This window comes from Doryrhamphus excisus, linkage group LG15 (genome assembly GCF_037039965.1).
Source record: "Doryrhamphus excisus strain RoL-2023G ecotype Guam linkage group LG15, RoL_Dexc_Guam_v1.1, whole genome shotgun sequence".
Lineage (NCBI taxonomy): Eukaryota > Metazoa > Chordata > Actinopteri > Syngnathiformes > Syngnathidae > Doryrhamphus > Doryrhamphus excisus.
In genome coordinates this window covers 9,837,059-9,860,999 of record NC_136371.1, presented here as the reverse complement: position 1 = coordinate 9,860,999, position 23,941 = coordinate 9,837,059, and the positions used below count along the sequence as shown (strand labels likewise).

Here is a 23,941-nt window from a genome sequence, read left to right as displayed (position 1 = left end):
CACACATACACAGGGAGAACATGCAAACTCTACACAGAGATGCCTGAATGGAAATTCAAACCCAGATCTCCTGACTGTGTGGCCAACATGCTAACCACCAAAAATAACCACCATTGTTTTCTGCATGTACAATGATCAAAGTATCGTTTAAAAAGTGTTTCCCCTTTTTGGGTTTCTGGAAGAACAGATTAATAATGGTAACTAATGAAGGTACCTAAAAGCAGCGACTTGTGCCGCTGATATCGTGCCTCTAATTATCGGCAGGCTGATAATTATTGGACATAACATGTAAAAAGACAAAAAAACACTTAATTTTAGCCTTAATTTTCAACAACAATAAACATGTCACATGAAGCTGGATGAAAAGATCAGGTCTTTACAAGAGTATTGCTAGCTTGAATGTGAGTTCCATTACTCACCACTTGCTCCCATATTCTCATTTAAGTGTCCCACCAGGCCCTCTGAAGTTAATCCTTTCAGAATGTGAAACCCAGAAGTTTCGTTTCCAAAAAAGTCTAGTCAAACTTCTGACCTAAGTTGCATTTCACCTCAGTGAGTCCACTACTCCACTGTAATTTAATAATCCTGTGAGGGAAAGGAATTGAATTATCTTATGTCATCTGATAGCTGCCCTTCATTAATTTTGTGAAGAGCTTCAGGAATTGAATTATTTTGTGTTGTTCCTCACGCTCAATATGTACTGGGATAGTCAAGATTTTTGACAGGGAAGTTTGAATGAAAGAATGAAATGTGCACATAGTTTCAGTATGAGCGGGCTGCTCTCGGGGTGTGTGTGTGTGCGTGTGTGTGCCCTGCCTGTGTGTGGAGGTGTGTGACTGCAGACGAGCAGCATTCCTCCATGGCCAACTAATCTAGATTCCTGGACAGGAAGCAGAATCTCTCCCTACGTGCGGATTAAAGGGTTACTGGTGTTCACTACCTTCACCCACTTAATCCCGATGATGAATCCAAGCCAATCACTGATCCGCTGCCGCTTGTATTCCACCAGACGCACCTTGCAGTTGGCGCAAAGGTTTCGACATGAGAAGCTGCTGCAGTAACCGAGATGTTGCACACAAGGGGGGGGAGGGGATTGAGTTGTATTCGGGTGAGGTGGAGGCCGGCGGCTCACATGTACTCCTTGGCAATGTCTGCTTGTCAATAATTAACAAGCGGACAGGCTGTTGGTGCTTTTGGAGTCTTCAATGCTTCTTTTATATTGTTTAGATTGGGTCAGCTACCACACAGAGATCTGGTAAATATCCATGACCATGACCGCACCAACCTGGTCAACCTGGTGTTTTATTGTGAAGGGCCGCCACTCAGTAAAGATGTATAATGGAATTTGTTAGGCCGGGGCAGCAGCAGGTTCATCCTAATCATTTAACCCCCACCAGCAGGGTTAACATCTTTACCAGAGGGATTTACAGGCCGACTCTAAGCTGTGGGTCTAAGTCTTTGGGTCATTTCACTGCTTGACGGACTGGTTGGATTTGATGAAAGCAAAATATACTTTTTATGAATTTCAGTATCACTACCTGAATCAACAAAAGGCCCACTGGGATACATTGTTGATTCTGGCCGTCCAACCAGAGCACAAGCAATGTCTTTATATCAATGATAGGACCACTATGTTGTTTCATTGTCAGTGTTGCTTTCATATAGCAGATCATTTTACAAGGTTAAAGGACACCTATTATGCTTATTCCCACTTTTCTGACCTATAAATGTTTTTCGAATGTTGTATTCTCGTGTTAAACAATACCAAAGTTGGTTCATGCATTTGGAAGTGAGCCCTCAAAGAAGTTTGGGATTGCTCTGAATGCTCGGTTTCAGAGAGTTTCTTTCTAACACCGGCTCCCTGTGACATCACAGTGAACCAGACTTTCCCGGATACAAGCTGCAGGCTTGCCCTCCCCCTGTTCTGCTGCACTATTTCACAGCTATGATTTCACCGTGTTAGCACGGAGCTAGCGCTAATGGCTTGCAGGAAATATTTGCTCAGGTTTGAAGGACATCTAATTTACCTAAAGACCAGAAGTGTTTGGAGGTGAAGAGTAAACTATGGGACTGTTTTGGCGAAGCTGTACTATCCGCCAAACTGTTGCTGAATTCCGATGCCTTTCCAACATTACTTAGAGTCAGAAGCCAAGCTGTAAGTGACAATTTATCAGTTTATTATCAACTCAATACATTCATTCATTCATTTTCTACCGCTTTTTCCTCACAAGGGTCGCGGGGGGCGCTGGAGCCCATCCCATCTGTCTTCGTGCGAGAGGCGGGGTACACCCTGGGCTGGTCGCCAGCCAATCACAGGGCACATATAGACAAACAACCATTCACACTCACATTCATACCTATAGACAATTTGGAGTCACCAATTAACCTAGCATGTTTTTGGAATGTGGGAGGAAACCGGAGTACCCGGAGAAAACCCATGCATGCATGGGGAGAACATGCAAACTCCACACAGAGATGGCCGAGGGTGGAATTGAACCCTGGTCTCCTAGCTGTGAGGTCTGCACGCTAACTACTTAACCGCCGTGCCGCCCCAACTCAATACAAAGGGGCAAAAAATGAGTTAAGGATAGGGTGGGCGTACGTTACCACAAAGTGGTGAGTTGGAACGACGTAACGTAACCCAAAAATGCGTCCAACGTAGTGAAACATGAAAGCAAAAAGGTAAAAAGACTCTGCTTTGTATTATTTCATGTCTTCCTGGAGCTACAGTGACGCTGTCCCTATTACCTGTTACTGTATTGACTGTTATAGCAATAGCAAGTGCGGACATTCTGTCTTCAGAACCCATAGGAATAATTTTCATTGCTTTTTGTTATCTGTAACGATTAGTCGATTAATGGTTTCAATAGCCGATGACTTGTCAACAATCAAAATAATTGTTAGTTGCAGTCCGACACCACAGTGGACAATGTCAGTTCACATAAGCAGGTTTTGGGCCTTTGTGTGTTGAGTTTTTATGCTCCTAATTGGTACATTTCAACAAATCCAATATGTAACACATGAAAGACCACTAATCCGTGTATAGAGGTTAGGCAACTGGCAAAGAGATCCATTAAGGCTTGTATCAGCACCATTGCAGTTACATTCAATGACATTTATAGCCCGTAGAACAAGGAAATGGATGATGTATAGCCTAAGGTTAACGACACATGGATGCCTCTATCCAAAGAGAGGAATGTTTGAACTTGGCTCGTCATAATAACGTGGCTCTGTGCTACCCTAATGTTCTTCCTGACATCGGGAGTGATAGCCGGCCAACTCGCCGGAACAAAGCATTCCCAGTTCTCCGTACGTCAGACAGTAAATAAAAACTAAGTGAGAATATACAGCCTCGTGTTCCCAAACGCTGACTGTGCATCCGACCGATACTCTCACTCTCTGTGCCGTGTTTGCTTAAAAGCTTTCCCGCTAAGTATGGCACTGACCTTGGGAAGATCTAGTAGTCACTGCTTGCGGTAGGTGTTTGTTGCAAAGCAGCTGCACAGTCTGTATCACTGTGTAAAAGTTTTGATGATGCCTAGTGCCTGAACATTCAGCATGTCGTGGTGCGTTTAAGTGATGTCCATAGTTCAACAACTTGCGCACAAATGAACATTGATTGTTCTGTAGCATTATTGATCCACACTGTTAGCCAACAGGTAGACTAGTTGACCTCTCAACGTACACTTAATCATGTCTCCCATGCAACTGTTACTGCATCCCTTCCTTTATGGGCATCCTCACCAGAGGCTACATGACACATTCTCAACAACCTTCCCACCTTGGAAATAAGAGCGCTGTGTTCAACATCCTGGAACTTACATTAATAAAGTGATTGGAAATGCATTGGTAACTCGTCTTTCATATGGGTTCTAAATTCTTGGCTGCTGAAAAGATCCCAGTTCTTGCATGGCCAGCATACTCAGCGGACATGTCACCCAGTGAGCATGCTGGGGACGCTTTGGAACTCCCCGGATATTTGGCTTGACTGTAATTAGATGCTATTTTTTATTTTTTTATTTCACAGTTGTGTAAGTACACCTGGAGAAGTAGCTGAAAAGGAATCATATAAACAGAGCATGATGCCGGATGATAATACCATTAATGAAACCCATTGTCAACCCAAACGATTGTTTAACAGCACTACATGCAGCATTTAAGCATGAATAAATCATCACTACATGAATATTTGATTGTAATTTCCACAAACAAAGCAGCCAAAGCTAAATTTGCAAATCAGCACATACTTTTCTTTGTGATTACAAGCCATCATTACTCTTACTTACATACTTTAAAAACAAAATAATGCACTAGTTGCTCACTAATTGTGTATTTTGTCAGCTCTCTTGTTTCCTGATCAGCAATTTTGTTCTGCAGACTTGTGAGGCAGCACTTTTATTGCCATTGTAAATAATTACTGCAAATGTAATTGCGTCTGTGCACACGTCTCCTTTTAACCTTTACGGCTGGAAAGTGCAAAGCTCTCATGAGGAGCTCGTTGCTTCTAAAATCCATCTCTACTCCAGCGCAGGTCATGTGTCTGGCCTCATGACAGCCGCATGATGCCATTAGGTTCCATTTGTCCCATCAAGTTTGCACTGCCTGATGAAATGAGTCAAATGATCTCAAGCTGACCACTTTCAGGGGTAGCATAAGATACATTTGGTGGACAGCGAGGGAGGGAAAGTAGGGGCAGGTTGTTCATCTTGTGGTTGTCCAGGAGCTAATGAAGAACAAACTGAGCATACAGTAATGTTCTCCTCGTTGTGTATTTGTCTCGCATAGTGACAAGGAAGGGCATCACGATTCATGGGAATGTTACGATGTTGCACCGTGAACAAGAGAGGAGGGCTAATTTAACAGAGCTCAGCGTAACAAACATAACTCCAATGTATGACGAATATTTAACTTTCTTTGATCATCTGAAACATTAAAATCTGACAATCGAAAAATAAGAAATCGGGGTGGTGCAAGCACTTTTTCGCACCACTGTAGGCCGACTCAATTACAGCCAAAAGTTTTTGATGGGCGATGCAGCACTATGCTGCACATAAATGTTTGAACCCAGAGCTGCCAGCTAACGGTCTCCGAATAAACAGGACGCTATTAAAAATTTCAGGATTTGACCAAAGTTCTTGTTGGTCGTCATGTGATCTATTTAGAGTCTCTGAAGCAAGAGCGTAAGCAGGCTTGAGCAGCTATTAATGAGCCACAAGTCAGTGCAAGTGGGACTCAGACACGAATAGAATGATGATGAAGAGACGATGAGAGCCCATCAGGGTGCCATTAAGGCCTTTTAAACATGAGGTAGCATTATCCTAAATGCTACCATGGCAACACTGGCAGTGCATGTCCAGGATGAAGAGGATGACGTAGGTGTGATTCTCTCATTTTATCTCTCAATGTGTGTCCATCCATCCATTTTCTATGCCACTTATCCTCACTAGGGTCCTGGGGGTATGCTGGAGCGTATGCCAGCTTACTTTGGGCGAGAAGCGGGGTACACCCTGGTCTGGTCGCCAGCACATACAGACAAACAACCACTCACATTCATACCTTCAATAGTCCTTTCAAAAATGGCATATAACAGTTTCAGAGTTTAGGGGGACCGGTTATGCTCATCTTGCGACCCTTTGTATTGATTTGTGGACTCCTATAGAGCAGCTACACACAATAACGCGCCCAAAAAACTTCCTAGTGGCAAGGCTGCTCCTCTGTGACATCACAAAGGAAAGGTTTTGGCATTGCTCTCTGAAACTGAGCATTGAGCCATCATTATCTGAAACTTTGGTATCGTTTAACACGACAATACAACATTCTAACTACATTTATAGGTGAGAAAAGGGGAAAAGCATAATAGGCCCCTTTAATACTCCACACCACCGGTTAGCCCTCCTCATTAACATATTATTATGGGACTTAGTCATGCATCATGGTCATTTATACAAATTTGCTGTGTTTTTTAGGCCCTTGTGTTGACTTTATGGTCAAAATGCAGTTTTCATATGTACTTTCTTGTTTGTGTTGTGTTGTGCGACGGTGATTACCGGCAACACAATGTAATGGACACCATTACGCGCAAGTGTCCCCACAGGACAAACATTAGGGATGAGTGAAAAGGGCTTACGCTAATGTGCAAGAGACTAAAAAGTGGTGAAATAAACACATTGAAGAAAGATGAAACTTGAAAAGCATTTCAGTTCTTTTTGTCCGTACTCCTTTGAGACGCATAGAAGCTAATGAGTTACAGCAGGAAGTGAAAGTTTTGACAGAGTGAGGTATAACAACAGCATGCGTGCCAACAGATAATGGCACCTCTACGCATGGGATCAGCAAAACGCACCATCCCGATGAAACAACAGCTGTGGGTGCACTATTTCTTTACTCTGGGTTTGCTCCATTGTATCAGGCATCTTACATGTTTTGCAGCTGGGAAGTTATATATATTTAAATATAAACTCATTATTAGTATCAACTATTTAACTGAATTTAAAAAAAAAGTTTTTTTTCCAGTGTATTACATCTTTATTTTAATTTCATGCTACTAAAATGATATAATCTTTCCTTTTTTATTTTATCTTTTTTCTTTTAAATATTTTGACTTTATTTTTTTTAATTCCTAGTTAATTTTTTTTAAGTTTTCCTGTTAAATTATGTTTGTAGAACGTGTTGTGGACCAATTAAAAAGCTAATTTATGTATGGTTTTATTTAAACATTTACGGCCTCATGACCTGAAGGCAGATGGTTAACTCACGGGGCGAGTCATGTGACTGTCAGCAGTTCCTTCTTATTCCCTCACAGAGCACAATGTAGCAAGTATGAGCAGTGTTTTGCTGATTCCCTTGACATGCAAAGAATGACTGTGTTTATCCTCCGGAAGTCCTGTGTGGAGCCGCTACAATACAAAGAGACCGCTTACTCCTAATGCGTGTTCTTGGGAGACACTTGAGTATAATTGTGGGTATTTTGTCTCATCAAAGCAGTGAGTGTTAATGCCACCTCTTGAAGACTTGAGCACTGTGGCATAGCAGGATTGCATCTTGGGTCTCAGCTAGGAAACCGGGAAAATGAATGTCTCTGTAGAGCTGACAGAAGCACGCCTCTGGTCCCGACTCTCACCATTTCAACAGTTTATACAAGAGGCTGGTTACACAAGACTGCTGTTTTATCTCAGAACAAGTAAAAATATGTTTGTGAAATGACACTCATTTGAAAATCAATCCGAGTTGGAGTCAACGGAACACAACGCTGTTCTAGGTTTTGTGATCTGTCAAGCATATCTGCATGAATTGGAAGACAACAATAGCGAAACACTTAACTTGCACCAGAAGCCAGCCCGTGCAGTATGGGGCCTGCTGACCCACTTAGTTAATGAAAGCAGGTGAACTTTTATTTTAGCTCATCTCTCTGGAGTTGCTGGCTTTGACTACAGGGAGCGTTGCTACACTGCTCCATAAAAGGGAACACAGAGGGCTTTAACAGTAGATTCTCTTTTTATTGGCTAATTTGGCTATACCATTAACGCGGATATCCTAGGGCCCTACTAACAATTATTTTCCTAGACTATTAATAGAGTAATCTGTTAGTATTAGGGGTGTCATAAATGTGACAAGATTTCTTGTTCAGAAAGAAATAACTGTCCAACCAAAATAATGAACTCTAATTTTGCCGGCCTCATTGTATTGCCATATTTATGTGTGTCTCAGGCAGGAAAATGGTTCACTCTGTGCATTGCATTTAGCGCCTTGGTATGTTAGTTGCATACAACAACGTCATGATCACTATTGTCAGTTATACACTCTATATACTGTATCTCAGTGGGTGGAGGCGGGGCTGCTAGCATACACACAGAGGGCGGATGTGTGCAAGATAGTAGAAAGTAAAGTAGATTGCAGTATATTGTTATATTTTATATTGTACTTTTTCTTGAAAGTCATGTTAAAATGGTTTGTTCCTTTCACCAAGCAGTTTAAATGTAAGACTGTTGCCACACTGCTCTGATTTGAAATACTTCCATACTGTATGTATAGACTACCTGTAGGCCAAAGGCAGAAGAACGATAACGCACACTCATCTCATGATTCATTCAGGTGTGAAAGGGTGTGTGCGTGTGTCTGTGTGTGGTCGTATCACAGAGGCCAGGCTGCCGTCATTTGCGTTTGTTGACTTGTAGTCTGGCCGTGCCTGTTGGTGAGATAAAGATGGAGAGATAAGAGATGGTGGCCAACAGTTGTGACAATGGCTTAGCGGAGAAACAGTCGTCATCTGTGCCCAATGGTGCTGTGATTCAGCTTTGCTGTGTGTTATCTTAACACACCAGGTGTCAAGCAGCGCTGGCTTGTATATTTCCCATAAGGACTAATCTAGACGGTCAACTGATTATTACACTTGCAGAAAGAGAAAAGGACAATGCGTGAATGAGCCTTTTAGCAACCACAATGTATTGGCAGTATTTGAAAGAGGAAGTGAAAATGGAAGAAATTACAATTGTGTGTGTTCACAATTGCCATTAGGACGGATTAGAGGCCTTTTGCACTGCTAGCACGGTTTGTCTGGTCAAGTATTAATGCAGTAGTCCTGGACCAAACCGGCTGACCGAGACTGCTTGAGAAATGGGCTTCAATCGGCATGCAAGCAAATTATAGTCATGAGTGATACAAATATGACTGTACCAACTGACCAAAACACAAGATATGATTATAAGATGAGCAAAAATCATCCCAGTTTCGAGGTCATTAATGTTGGCTGGCAGTCGTTTTGCTTGTTGAAGTCCCTTTCAACTTACACACCAAACTCACCCAAGCATTTCATAAACCTTGCTCGGTTGTGCGCAAATAGAAAAGGTCTTTTACCAACAGGTTCCCCCAAATTTGAAGCATACGATTGTCAAAAAAATGTGTTGGTAAAATAAACAATTAGGATTCAGCGAGAATCACATGAGTAGTCAACGTCCTGCTTGCAATGCTGCCTCTAAGAGTGTGAGGAAACACGATTGTTAAGAACAATGGGAGAGGGTCAGCTTGTTTGGTGTGTGTGTGCGCATGTGCGTGCGTCTGCAAGCTCCCATCTTCCATCTCCCTTCCATTCTGACCACAAACGTTTCCCCTCGAACTATAAATACACTCTTGAAAGCTGCCATATCCTGAAACATGAAACGCATCTCGAAAAGATAACCAGGGTTCAGAATAGCCCAATGTCTCCAGTTACCACCAAACGCTGAAGATCCTGGCTCAACCCGGTATAAACTATATTTTATTTTGTAATGATGCCGTCTGATTGGATTTAAACGCAGACAGACTTTTGTGCAAAAGCTTTAAAGCGGATGGAAGCCCAACACAATCAATAGGAGAGAGAGCTATTAGCTTAGAGGCCTTAGAGATGGAAAGGAGGGTGCCACTGAGAGATGACAGTCGTGGAGTGGAGACTGGATCACTCGCCACACGATAACGTAGTTTGAACATCACTGTCACCCACAGAGGCAATAAGACACATTGCATCTGTTCATTTCCACATACAATATATACAGTATGCTGCACACTCGGCACTGATTTCCTTTATTTTGGGGTATGTGCCAGTTTAACAGTTTGGATGTGATTCATTGATTGGCAGTGATTTTTTTTTCCAAACGAGAAATCACAATATTTAATCTCTCTTTTTTTTTAAATATAACAATAACAATATTTAATCTCTATCATTGAATGACTTCGTAAGGTGGTCTTCAATTCTTTGATAAATACGATCGGAATAAGACATTTTCCAAACTCTAGCTTGCATGTCTCAGGGTTGAACTGTGGCTTTATTATTCTGCACTCCACAACCGCTTGTTGTGCTTAAGCTATACACACAGTAGTGTCGTTGTTTTGCTGTATTAATGACAACTGTAGCATTGTCTTGGCCATTAGGATATTGGGGGGTCCGGGTGCTGGTCCCCCGATGGCACGGCCTGCGGCTCCTCCCAGTGTGGACGGCCCCAAAGGTGGTGTTTCCTTGATCCTCAGTGCCATGCCATGTCTCCCTAATGTGTGTGTGTGTGTGTGTGTGTGTCTAGTATGGAGGGTGGGAGGGAGGGGCTTTCTTTGTAATTGTTTTTCTTTTTAATTGTGGTAATTGTTTTTAATTCTGTAAAGCACTTTGTGTTGCATGTCCTTGCAGGAAAAGTGCTCTACAAGTAAAGTTGATTTCATTTGATTTTGTGAAGACCAGAGAACGATTCCATTCAGGAAAAAGCAAAGAGAAGCACAAAATAGGGCAAATATCTATTTCCTCGGATGCAACCTCATTGTCCTCTGCGTGCATGTATGTTTGTACGAGAGTGGCTGCATATTCTGAATTCCGGTCTGAATCACACACAACTCTGCGTATCTGTGAAAACAAAAGCTGCTGTTTATTGAGGAGAAATTACTCATTCATTCTGACCGTTTGTTAGAAACATGTGGGTGTCACATGATTCATGAACATTTCGAATTGTCTCAGACGTGGGTTACTCAGAAAGATTCCACCCCCCAAAAATCACAAATGACATTATAAAGAGTGAATAATTATTCCATTTTTCACCCCTGCAGTGCGTGGGTGAGGAGAACTGGGTGGACAGCAGGACGGTCTACATCGGGCACAAGGAGCCTCCTCCAGGAGCTGAAGCCTTCATACAGCAAAGATTCCCAGACAACCGAATAGTGTCCTCCAAGGTCAGTGAGAACGTACACGTGAGGTCTAAAGACACACACACACACACATACACACACATACAGTGTAAGGCTGCAGCTCAGTAGCACTCGAGTGTGCAGAAGAGAGATGAGTGAACATGACATGAGAGGAAAAAACAGTCAGTACTGCTACAACTCTTCAACATCCCTCACAGACATTGCTGGTGGTTGCGATAATGGGAAGACGCAGCATTACAAAAATTCATTCAGTCATTCATTTTTTTGAAGCTTGGCCTGTTCAGAGAGACCGCTGAACTACAGCACATGCCAACTGACCTCGGCATAAAATACAATGGTAATGGTAATGGTTTTATTTCATTTGAACATGCATCAGATTACAATTGAGTGCATCACATAATCAGTTCACAGTTCCACATGTCCAAAAGGAGTAGGCAGAAGCAAAGCTTATTAAATCCTACCCATCCATCTGGTACTTTTACAATCAGTAACTGTATTGTTCACTTCCTGCTTTCCTAATGTAGTTTAAATTTTTTTTTTACTTTATTTTATTAATTTTTATTTTTTTTATTTTTGGTCACGTACCAAAGTACGACGTGATATGACCATACAATGACACGATGGGTACCATAGTAACTGTCAATATAGTGATATACCGTATTATCCGGACTATAAGTTGCACTTTTTTTCATAGGTTGGCTGTTCCTGTGACTTATGCTCCAGAGTGACTTATAAATGAAAAAAACTGTTTGTGACATAAACACTGGACACCTTTTCTGTTCATGTTTATTTTTTGTGTAGCTGAATAACCATTGTGTTAGCATCTTACACCTATTCAGCCTGTTCTCTATTCTTTTATTGTTAGAACTTGCCTTCCAAGAGGACATAATGTCTGTTTTGGTCAAGTAGTTTGTAAAATAAATTACCCCCCAAAAATTCGACTTATACTCCAGTGCGACTTATGTATGTTTTTTTCTACCTAATTATGCGTTTTTGGCATTGTGCGACTTATACTCCGGAGCGACTTATAGTCCAGAAAATACAGTGTATAGCACATCATGACTGGTTCAAGACTCTTCATCCCTGTATTTAGCAAACATCAACTGCTTGTATTGTTTCTTGAATTGGCTCATCGTTGTGCATTGTTTGAGGTCCTTACTCAATCCATTCCATAGTTAGATTCCACATACTGAAATGCTATGGCTTTTTAACGTAGTCCTAGCATAGAAGTGTTTCAAATGTAGTTCTTCCCTGAGATCATATTTCTCCTCTCTTGTAGAGAAGTATTGGATGACATTTTTAGGTAATTGGTTATTTTTAGCCTTATGCATTATTTTAGCTGTTTGAAGATGAACAATATCAGCAAGTTTAAGTATTTGTGATTTAGAAATAAGTAGTTAGTATTATGAATTGTCCTTACTGACCTTTTTTGTAGTACATTTAGCGAGTGAAGATTGCTTTTATAGTTATTACTCCATATTTCGACAGGGATAGGCTCCAGCACCCCCGCAACCCTTGTGAGGAAAAAGCGGTAGAATACTGAAATATTTCTGTCCACCTTATGTGTTATATTTGTAATATGAGGTTTCCAACATAATAGAATGAGCTTTTTAGGTTTAATGGCACCAAGGAATACAAACTATATAACAATTTGTGTTTTTTTTCCTGTTCCTAGTACACATTTTGGAACTTCATCCCCAAGAATATGTTTGAGCAGTTCAGGAGGGTCGCCAACTTCTACTTTCTCATCATATTTCTGGTTCAGGTAAAACACGACCGTTACATCCTATTTTCATTGGTGTCACCATTCAGAAAAGTATCATCAATTTCTGATCCATGAGCTATGTCTGTGCTGTAATGATGGCAGCTGATATTCTTTTGACATAGTTGAATATTAGAGTAACAGTAGCTTTAGTATTGGAATTGTATCACCATTGATAGATATCCAAATTCAGGGATTGGGATTGGAAGTGGATGAGTGCATCCCTAATTTTCATGAAGCAGCACTTTTTCATTCGGCTACCACAGTACAATCTGGAACCTTAAACCCCGAGGTCGTCCAGCAGTTTATGTTCTTTGCTCGTTCTTCATTTCACTTCACTTGCCATAAATTGGGCTAGGGCTTGCATTCTCATTGCTGCGTCCTATTTCCAAGCGCCTTTGATTGTTTCTCCCTAGCTGATCATCGACACGCCCACTAGCCCAGTCACTAGTGGACTTCCACTCGTCTTTGTCATCACTGTCACAGCAATCAAACAGGTGAGAGCCCAAGGCCAGCAGCACCGTCATGTTATATTGCTTGTTACCATGCGACAATAAGACACGGTCTGTCTCTCAGGGTTATGAGGACTGGCTGAGACACAAAGCCGACAACGCCGTCAACCAGTGTCCTGTCCACGTGGTGCAACATGGCAAAGTGATCCGCAAGCAGAGTTGCAAGCTACGGGTGTGTTTTGTGTGAATGTCACAATCCAATATATATATCACTCCATACAGCATGTTTATTTGCCTCAGGTGGGAGACATTGTCTTTGTAAAGGAAAACGAGTCGTTCCCCTGTGATCTCATCCTGCTCTCTTCATCACGAGACGATGGGACCTGCTATGTCACCACAGCCAGTCTGGATGGGGAAAGCAGCCACAAGGTGTGCAATCGTGTGTACTTATGTTGGATGGTACTCCATAGAGTTGTTGGGTCAGGAATGTTCTCTCCTTCCTCCACCCACAGACGTACTACGCAGTGCAGGACACCAAAGCGTACAATTCCGAAAAGGAGGTGGACACCATCCACGCTACCATAGAATGTGAACAACCACAACCAGACCTGTACAAGTCAGTGAGACGTGCTGCTGCTTAAACCAGACCAGCGACACTTCCACAATAAGTAACCTGTTTTGTGTTTTTACATAGATTTGTGGGCCGCATCAACATCTACATGGACAACGAGCCTGTGGCAAGGTCATTTTAGAATGCGTAGCTCACGTACAGTGCAACCCTGTTCACCTTGTAATTATTAGTGCAAGTCTCTGCTTAGGTTGATGTTGACATGCAGTACATGTTCAATCACTGTTCTTCACCCAACACCTACACCAGGATCAGGATAACTTCCTGTTCAGTGCAAAGGAAAAGCATGGATTCTACCACAGCAGCGAGAAAATTGCACCCACTTAATCATTCTTTTTAGATTGATAGCAACTGGAAGGAAAATTTGCGCATGTAGGAAAGCTTTATTGTCATTATAGCCAAGACATACAACAACATTACAGCTGAAGCCGTAATACGGAGTATAAAATATCATATGAAAACACAAAAATCACAATAAAAATACAGTGATACCTTGCTTTTTGTTATTAATTCCAAAAGATTAGCCAGAAACCGTGGCAAATTTTCTGGTAGGAAATACAGTTGGCTCCCATTTATCACAGCCAATTGGTTCCAGCCTCGACCTCAATGGGTGAATTTCCACAAGGTTGAAATAGCTACGGAGTTATTTAACAATTAGTGAGTTTGCAACTTTAGGTTCTTTCATTTGACACATGAGGTTGCGATTTCCTTAGTGCAATATTGTCTGTAAACCGAGGAAGGAAACATTTTGGCAAATGTTTCTACCAAAATCGAATCAAACGAAAACTGGGGCGGGCATGAAGCGAAATTTGACCGTATGCACAAATGGAGGTAAACCATGTCAAAAAACTGTCGTAGGTTGAAAAGTATTTACATTAAAATTTTGGTAATCTTCCCCGCGACCCTCGTGAGGAAAAAGAGGTAGAAAATGAATGAATGAATGAATGAATTTTGGTAATCTTGAGAACTGATGTCAGGTAGTCCGAGGGTTGTGGACATAAACGGGTTCCACTGTACTGGGCATATTTCTGCACTCATTGTTGGACTGCAAGACCGATAACAGATATTAGTACATGTGCATTATTATTGTGTATATTAAAGTCTTCCTGAAATTTTTTTAATGTTTCTTGCAGGCCACTAGGATCAGAGAACCTCCTTCTAAGAGGAGCCACACTGAAGAACACGGAGTACATTTACGGTAAATTAAAATGGAAGGTTTTAGGAACATATCACTTCAACTATATTGTGATGCTCCCTAAAGATGAGAAATATTTTCTCTCTCGCCCTTTAGCAACTGCCATCTACACTGGGATGGAAACAAAGATGGCTCTTAACTACCAGTGCAAGTCTCAGAAGCGCTCTGCCGTCGAAAAGTACGTTTTGAACCTTTTTGTAATTAGCAGAATGTTAAGGCTATTCATTTCCTGCACCACCTGGGGGCGGGGGGGTCATTTTCACCTGCTTTGCATCCATCCATGCAGCAAAGAGGATTCCTTTCTTGACAGCTCTTATCATCGGCAGGTCAATGAACGCCTACTTGGTGGTCTACCTGTGCATTCTTATCAGCAAAGCCCTCATCAACACTGTCCTCAAATATGCGTGGCAGGCTGACCCCAGCAGAGACGAGCCCTGGTACAATGAGAGGACGGAGGCAGAGAGGCAGAGACACATAGTGAGTCTTTTCACACTTGGGAAAAAAACAGTTTTGCCTTGGCTCAACCTTCTCTTGCCTCCTCAGGTGATCAGGGCCTTCACAGACTTCCTGGCCTTCATGGTTCTCTTCAACTACATTATCCCCGTTTCCATGTACGTCACCGTGGAGATGCAGAAGTTTCTTGGCTCTTATTTCATCATGTGGGATGATGAGATGCTGGACGAGGAGCTCGGGGAGAGAGCAGTGGTCAACACATCAGACTTAAATGAAGAACTGGGCCAGGTTCCTTAACGTCTTTCCCTTCTTGCATATCTTTGTTTCAGCAGCCACGTACTGTAGATGTCGCCTTGAATTCATCTCTCCAGGTGGAGTACGTGTTTACTGATAAGACAGGCACGCTGACGGAGAACAACATGGAGTTCATTGAGTGTTGCGTAGACGGACACGTTTATGTAGCCCAAGCAATCTGTAATGGACAGGTAATTGTTATGGTACTTCTTACCTACCATCCCTTATATGCCTTATCTCTTATCATCTCATGCTGTCAAGGTGATGCCTGGCGCAGCTAGTATGGATATGATTGACACATCACCAGGTCCCGAGGCCAGGGTGAGTGAGGCCTCATCATCCATTGGGTTTTTCTTTATGTTCGTGTGTGTTTGAAACTTGTTGCTTTTCAATGACAGGAGCACGAGGAGCTGTTCTTCCGGGCGCTGTGCTTATGCCACACTGTGCAGGTGAAAGAGGAAGAGACGGTAGACGGCATCAAGCACGGCATCCACCAAGGAAAGTCAACTTCCTTTTACATATCGTCATCCCCAGATGAGGTGGCGCTGGTTGAGGGCATGAAGAGGTGCCTGACGCACACACACACACACACACACACACACACACACACAAATGATTTGTCCTTGCAACCTTAGCTCATAGAGAATGTAAATGTGTATGTATATGTGTGTTGCCATGCAGGCTCGGTTTCACGTATTTAAGACTCAAGGACAGTCACATGGAGATATTGAACAGAGACGATGAAATTGAGAGGTTAGTGACTGTGTGAAACTGGTTTGCTCCATGCACTTGCAGCCGTACCATTTATTTGTTTTTTCAACAGGTTTGAGCTACTCCAAGTTCTGACGTTTGACTCAGTCAGGCGGAGAATGAGCGTCATTGTCAGGGCCAGCACTGGTACTGTGGATATACAGTTTGGGTTTACCCCTGAGATTTCTCCCTTATTTTTAGATCTTCTTTTTTGTAGGTGAGATCTACCTGTTCTGCAAAGGAGCAGACTCCTCCATCTTCCCAAGAGTCATCTCGGGCAAGGTGGATCAGGTCAGAGCTCGGGTGGAGCACAATGCAGTGGTGAGAACACACACTGACAAAAATATTACAGATGCTTGGTATTCTTCCGATATCCCATATACCCATGCAGTGCAGAGCTTCATTTCCGATACCGATATCAACTGATGCAGATACAGTGGTGTGAAAAAGTGTTTGCCCTTTATTTGTTAAGTGCTTGCTTCAGATCATCACATTTAAATATGAGTCAATGTGAACACAAAATGCAGTTTTTAAATGAAACTTTTTATTTTTAAGGGAGAAGACAAATCTAAGCCGATATGAACAGATACTTAATTTTTTTGCCAATATCAGTGAATATTATCGGACATCTTTTATAAATATGTATTTTCATGCATTGATCCTACCTGAATGGAATCTCTCCTCAGGAGGGTCTGAGAACGCTGTGTGTGGCCTATCGGCCGCTCAGTCCATCACAGTACCAGGAGGTTTGCCTCAAGCTAAGCGGGGCCAAGTTGGCACTCCAGGACCGGGACAAACAACTGGCGGAGGCTTATGACCTCATTGAGAAAGATCTCATCCTGCTGGGAGCCACTGCCGTGGAAGACAGGTAGCAGACAGCATCCAGACATCTATTTACCCTTCTTGCTTCCACCCATTATCTTACAGCGCCAACTACTGATTGTGCGCGTGCTATTGCTTTAACAAGTTCTTCCCAACTTCTAGTTAGTTGAATGATGCAAGTGGCAGTTCATGCCCTATCACACACTCACCACAAAGGCGACTTGAAAATACATTGTTAGCCAGGAGGGCATTGCAGGTCAGCTTGTGCTATTCCGAGCGAGGCAGGGGAAAATAGTCTTACACTCTTTGCGCTTGGGTGCTTACTCTCAATTGTGGTCATTTTTGTGCAGCAAACCAGTCGCCCCAGCCTGTTGTTCTGCGTACTCATTTCTTTTTCTGCAACTTGTCCATTTCAGGTTACAAGAAAAAGCGGCAGACACCATCGAGTCTCTGCACAAAGCCGGGATGAAGGTGTGGGTACTGACCGGTGACAAGATGGAGACGGCAGCCGCTACCTGCTATGCCAGCAAGTTGTTTCACCGCAACACGCAGATCCTGGAGTTGACCACCAAGCGCACAGAGGAGCAGAGCCTTCACGATGTCCTGTTTGACTTGAGCAGAACCGTCCTCAGGCAGCACGGTGGCTGGAGCAGGGACATCTCTGGGTGTGTTTGCATGCTTTAAGACAGTCTTTTTAAATCTTGTTCATCACTTTGTACTGTCTCATTTCATGTATACTATTAAATTATTTTATAATATAAAATTAGAAAAATTATGCTTTTCTTTTTTACATTTTACTTTTACATATACCACACCACCAAATAGGGGAAGCGTATGTAATTGCAGATTAATGATCAAAGGTGCATCATTTGTACAAAATAAAAAGCAAGTCATGTGATTTTGCAGTTTATCAGGTGACTACTCCGACTACGGTCTCATCATCGATGGAGCCACACTTTCGGCAGTGATGAAGCCTGTCCAGGGGGACTCCAACTCAGGGAACTACAAAGAGATTTTCCTGGAAATCTGCCGCAACTGCAGCGCCGTCCTCTGCTGTCGAATGGCACCCCTTCAGAAAGCACAGGTACGAAGGCATCTAAATTGGATCATTTCATGTTCTAAAATGAGCTGGTTGACACGGCTGGCATCTTTTGGACTTTTCTAGATTGTGAAGCTGATCAAAACATCAAAGGAGCATCCCATCACACTTGCCGTCGGCGACGGAGCAAATGATGTCAGCATGATCCTCGAGGCCCACGTTGGCATTGGTGAGCACATTTGGCACAAGCAAGCGTTTAAAGCTGGGGTGAGAGGCTTTATGACAACCAGGCTGTCCTACTCATCCTCCAGGTATCATGGGGAAGGAGGGCCGTCAGGCAGTGAGGAACAGTGACTACGCCATCCCAAAATTCAAACACCTCAAGAAGATGCTGCTTGTCCATGGACACTATTACTACATACGCATCTCTGAGCTTGTACAGTACTTCTTTTACAAGGTACAATCACTTATAGTGTTTAGTCTGTGTTGTTTTTATGCAAAATGCAACAGATTGACCATATTTCCTGCTTCTCTCCATCAGAACGTCTGTTTCATCTTTCCCCAGTTCCTATACCAGTTTTTCTGTGGTTTCTCACAGCAGGTAGTGACACTGTAACGTACACAAGGACACCACAAGAGATCAAGTGTCATTGTTTCTCTCCTCAGCCGCTGTATGATACGGCGTACTTGACTCTGTACAACATCAGCTTCACCTCACTGCCCATTCTGCTCTACAGTCTTGTTGAGCAGCACATCAACATGGACATCCTCAAGAAGGACCCGTCTCTGTACAGGTCAGCGCTCATTGTCCTGATTGTTTCTATCCACATTAGTCACAATAGTCATTGCAAAGGAACTAAATTAACAGAATAAGAAGAAACACGATTGAAGCTGCACCCTCTGCCTTAAAAAAGCAGCAGCTGTACCATTACACCACAAGGGACTCACCGGCAACAGGCATAGTGTCAGATTAGCTTTTTTCACGCTGACATAACTTTGCGGCAGTGCTGTGCATACTTTGCACATTTGCCAAGAATGCACCTCCTTGCACCAACTGGGGCCTTGGGGCCAACACACAGCGCATGTTCTGCTTATAGGGAAGAGTGGTCCATTCCATATAAATGGTAGTACTTGAGTTTTGATATGTACTTTGTATGTGCTTCTTTTTACCTCTACAGAGACATTGCCAAGAACTCGCTACTGCGGTGGCCCAGCTTTATATACTGGACTGTCTTGGGTGTCTATGATGCCGTTGTGATGTTCTTTGGTGCTTACTTCCTGTTTGACAACACCACCTTCACCAGCAACGGACAGGTAGCATCAAGCAGCTTTGGGAGTTTTGAAACACGTTTTGTTGCATTTGTCAAACCATCAAAGTTGAATGTAAAGTGAATGAAATCGACTCAGGTAAGGATATGAACGCACTTAATCCAAAGCCAGATGACAGAAAAAGCCTCAATCGAAATGGCCACAGTGTCTGAGTAGTAGACTGTAAGCTCCAATGTCACCAACCTTGCCTTCTTTCATTCTCGGCCAGTGTTATTCTCTACCTTCTGGGTTCTCTGTTTGCATCCGTTTATTTATTTTCTCCTGTTATCAGACTGTTATTATTTCTTATGATTTTCTTCTTCTTACGGCCCTCTTCTTCTTCTCCTCTTACCTTTTGTGTTGCTTTTTCTTTATGCTTCTTTTCCTACTCCCAGCTAATGACAACCAACACACAGATGGTAAGCCCGCCCACGTCTCACTGTCACCCCTCCGATTCCAGCCTCACGCCAAACCAACGACTGTTTGTGCACACACCTCATCTCATCAGTCCCTTTTCTTGATGTTTGCTGTAGACTTACCAACTGTAGGTTTGTGGAATACTCACATAGGCGTTTGTGTAGAAAAAGTAATGCATATGCAGCTGTCAATATGAAGATGATATCAAAATAAATGTATCTGGTAGAGATCCATGTGGTGCATTCTTAGCAGGTCATTTTGTTAGTCATGTCAAATAACTTCATGAAGCAATTCATGCTACATTTTGTACAGCATTAGCAATATAAATGTAGTCAATATGAGTCACTCTGACCAAGACCATAAATTCACGTTTCAGTTTGTAAGTGCAGTTAAATATCAGTGTAATTCAGTAAACATTAAGACATAATTATCAATGTTTCAGTTCAATCTTGTTATGTAACAATTTCATTCAAGTCAATGGGGTTGTAAACCCAATTCAAAACTACATTGCCAGTTGGCCAGATATCCAAAAAGCAACTTTGTAACATCGTAAAATAGTAATAACTAACAAACAAAAGGTTATCTTAACTCGGCTGTAATATAAATTTCTATAATGGCACTGTTTTGAAAATACGGTCATTAAATGCGTCACGCCGACCACGTTTGCATCCCCGCTTTTCAATGGCACCATTCACGAGGCTGCACAATCGGACAATATCATTTAAAAACAAAAGTTTGACTCACCGCTGCGTGATTGGTTACCAACACAAACAAAAAGTGTGCTACATATTGTTGGATACACATGCGTACTGAACCGTGACCCCTGTAGTGAATGGTTGGATACAGATACACATCGTCTATATACAGTCATCACTCGCCGTTCCGTGCTTCAAATTTTTTTCAAAATGTTATTTTGTCTTCATGATTTGACTTTTTGTGGATGAATAAATCCTATTTCGCTGCATTTTTTTGTAGTCATGGTGCCATGTTGTTAAGATGTTTCATTTCTTATTCTTCAACACGTTTCTCTATCGTAGTTATACCGAAGGAAAATTAACTTTCTCCCACAGTTATCACAACAAGAAATCAACAGACTGACTCATTATCTTTACCATATGCACAATTGAGTGGTTTCCACTTAACAGAAAGCAGGTGTTTTGTTCGCCATGTCATTGTTTCAATGTAACATTCCCAGATACCATTTTAACATCACATCATGCTCCTCCCTCCCCTTCGTATTGCTGTCTTCACCATCTGTTTGATTGATTGAGTCGTGCTAATTTTGGGCACTTTTCATGTGGCCACGGTTGTTAGAATGACTTTGAGGGTATGTTGCGTATATAACACGCTTCCCGAACCTGCAGAGATCTTTACAAGGAAATTCCATGCTTGCTATTGTTGCATTATTGAGGTGTAATAATGATTAAGTCAATCTTACATTTACTCTAAACGTCACTTGACCAAGTACAGGAACTTTGGTAAGCCAATAACAATTTTTGTGTCCACCGCATCACGTGTTAATTAGCATTGGACGCGCCTTGCCTGCCTTCCGTTTAGCTTCTAGTAGTAGTTATGGGGCTAAATGGCCCATGTGACTGGAATGTTATTACATTCATTATGTGTTATCTAAAAGTCCAATCATTATCAGTTATCAGTGACAGTGCTATTTTTCATGAAGTTATCTTTATACTATGTGGACATCAACTCCCTTGTCAGATTGTTATTGTGCAGGTTCAGAGAACGTGTCATATGCAGTACACTGTACACTACTGCCGTGGTTTGTGACTCGCATGTACTGTATATTATTTGACATGAAACGACTCCTTTTTTCTGCAGATGTTTGGAAACTGGACCTTCGGGACGCTGGTGTTTACTGTGCTGGTCTTCACGGTGACATTCAAGGTACACAAATACACAGTTGAACACACACACAAGAACACACATTGACATGTCTTGTCTGTGTCCAGCTGGCCCTGGATACCCATTACTGGACCTGGATCAACCACTTTGTCATATGGGGCTCGCTGATCTTCTTTGTTGTCTTTTCTCTGCTGTGGGGAGGAATCATCTGGTAGGCTTTGGACATATTTTTAGGTGTCGCTATCATTTTATTGTTTTTTGCAAAGTGTGATGCGGCATGTCGTGCATGCTGCAGGCCTTTCCTCAACTACCAGAGGATGTACTACGTCTTCATGCAGATGTTGTCCAGCGGCCCAGCCTGGCTCAGCATAGTTCTTCTGATCACAGCCAGCCTTCTACCAGACGTGCTGAAGAAAGTCACTTGTAGGGCGCTGTGGCCCACCACAACTGAACGTATCCAGGTGAGCTCCCCCGAGAGGTAACAAACTCCCTTTCCGCAGCACAGCAGATCAACATGTTCCAACACAAATAGTGTGATTTAAAGCTGTTAGAGCACATGTCATGTCTAACGGCGGCTGTGGGTCAGCAGATATATGCAGGCCTCGGCTATGTTCCTGCTCTTTTGGATGTAAGTTCAGTCAGTCTGTGTGTGCATGTCCATGCTCTTTCACGACAAGCACAAGTTGACGTGTGTACTGAAGTCTGAAACAGTTAGAATTGTGCAACTGTTTTGTGTGCAGTGTTCTATATGATCCTTGATCCAAACCCTCATGTCTCCCTTATAGAACTAATAATCTAAAGATCTTGTTTCTGTAGTTTGAACTTCTCTCTGCCTACCTAACTGCTACATTTGATTAAATTAACCTCTTTAATAGCCCTGACTGATAATGCTCCTGAGCTTTAAAGGAGCTGTATGCGACTGGCTCAAGATTCCTTTTTTTTTTTCAACCAAAATGATCTATATTTTTGCAATTACGAGCTAAATTTTAGGAAAACTGCCGTTCATGACAGATATCATAGCACGTCTGCACACACATACAAAAGCAGTGTCAGAGAGGCGAGCAACAACTTACTAGAGGTGTGCAGATCCCTTGCTTATTGCGGTTAATTGTTTCCACACCTACTGTGATGAGTGAATTTCCACAAGGTAGATTCAGTATTAATAAATGGGATATTTTTGTAGAGCATAGAAAAGCTATTGTTCTTTTAATGCATTTTTATCCATTATTAGAGCCATGTAGACATTAAATAAGACTCCTATTATTCTCTGTTTACAGCACATTGCGCAACTCTTAGGTGCAGGATTCGGGATCACTGCCGGGACACAAGAGACGGCCACTGGTTTAAGCATAGCATGCCACCGAGCTAACATAACTGATGCCTTGTGACCACAATACCACAGATAACTTGTTTTTCAATATTTTTCCCAAATAATAGACCATAGTCAGCCACGAAACAGAATCTGTATCCAATCAGACGTCAGTCAGACACCCCTACAATTAACATTCATGTTGTTAAAATAGGCGATACACTCACTGATAGCTAACATTTGCAGCTAAACTTTGCCAAATCGCTATCAATATCAAATGTCGGCGTCCTCTTGGCAGTCATTGCATACAGTCCCTTTAACTCTGTGCTGTCCTGTCCTCATCATCCTCTGACCTCTTGGTTCCTCCTTACCCACCCCGTCGTCCTGTGGTCCTGCTCCCCTGGCAGATGAAGCGTCGGTGCCTTGCCTCTGAGCCCTCCACCATCTTTATGCTGTCTAAGACCTCCAGCAGAATCAGTTTCTAACCCCACCCTGAGGTGACCCACCCCCGCTGCCTTTTCTCTAGTCTGCCTCTTTCCCATCTCTTTTTTACTGTTGTTTTTATTTTATTTTTTCATTGCATGGAAGTGAAGTTGTATGATGGGGAAAGCTCTTAACTGTACGTGTGTGTGTATGTGTGTGTCCACGTCTGTATCCGCAGCATGTGACAGATAATAGAGCTTATGAGGAGGCCCAGGCCTGCCTGAGTTCTGACTCCTTACTAGGTGGGCTAGCTGTGACAGAAGCCTAGATGGCTTCAGCATGGTAACGCTTATCTTGCAAGAGTGTGTGTGATGGTGCAATGGTGGGTTGTTCTGCATCAAAGAAGGTTCGGGTTGTGCATGCTGGGGAGCCTCTCGGGTGTCCACAGTGCATGCTGTTTGGATCTCTGGCGCCCTCCGGTGACTGGGTGTGCATGCTTCTCTTCGGAAATTCTACTGCAAGGGGTGTCCAAACGGTGAAAATTTGAAGGATACAAGTTATCTAAAC

General features: G+C 42.5%; 1 protein-coding gene across 13 annotated transcripts in view; it reads left to right on the top strand.

The window, feature by feature from the left end:
- atp11a (ATPase phospholipid transporting 11A) overlaps positions 1–23,941 on the top strand; it is a 33,469-nt gene that overhangs the window by 5,100 nt on the left and 4,428 nt on the right. For 5 of the 13 annotated variants that reach the window (XR_009119735.2, XM_058050929.2, XM_058050926.2 and 2 more), the window contains exons 2-30: positions 10,564–10,686; positions 12,338–12,427; positions 12,841–12,921; positions 13,001–13,108; positions 13,177–13,305; positions 13,389–13,492; positions 13,571–13,618; positions 14,638–14,702; positions 14,796–14,877; positions 15,026–15,176; positions 15,243–15,440; positions 15,524–15,637; positions 15,708–15,767; positions 15,845–16,011; positions 16,128–16,199; positions 16,270–16,343; positions 16,414–16,517; positions 16,883–17,064; positions 17,435–17,683; positions 17,925–18,102; positions 18,184–18,286; positions 18,369–18,514; positions 18,599–18,658; positions 18,724–18,851; positions 19,236–19,371; positions 19,761–19,784; positions 21,619–21,684; positions 21,750–21,853; positions 21,938–22,103. Coding sequence is in view for 11 of the 13 variants with exons in the window: in XM_058050929.2 (XP_057906912.2) it covers positions 10,564–10,686; positions 12,338–12,427; positions 12,841–12,921; positions 13,001–13,108; positions 13,177–13,305; positions 13,389–13,492; positions 13,571–13,618; positions 14,638–14,702; positions 14,796–14,877; positions 15,026–15,176; positions 15,243–15,440; positions 15,524–15,637; positions 15,708–15,767; positions 15,845–16,011; positions 16,128–16,199; positions 16,270–16,343; positions 16,414–16,517; positions 16,883–17,064; positions 17,435–17,683; positions 17,925–18,102; positions 18,184–18,286; positions 18,369–18,514; positions 18,599–18,658; positions 18,724–18,851; positions 19,236–19,371; positions 19,761–19,784; positions 21,619–21,684; positions 21,750–21,853; positions 21,938–22,103 (3,312 nt within the window). In the remaining 2 variants the exon portion in view is untranslated. The other 8 variants (XR_009119737.2, XM_078796876.1, XM_058050936.2 and 5 more) reach the window with 7 other exon arrangements.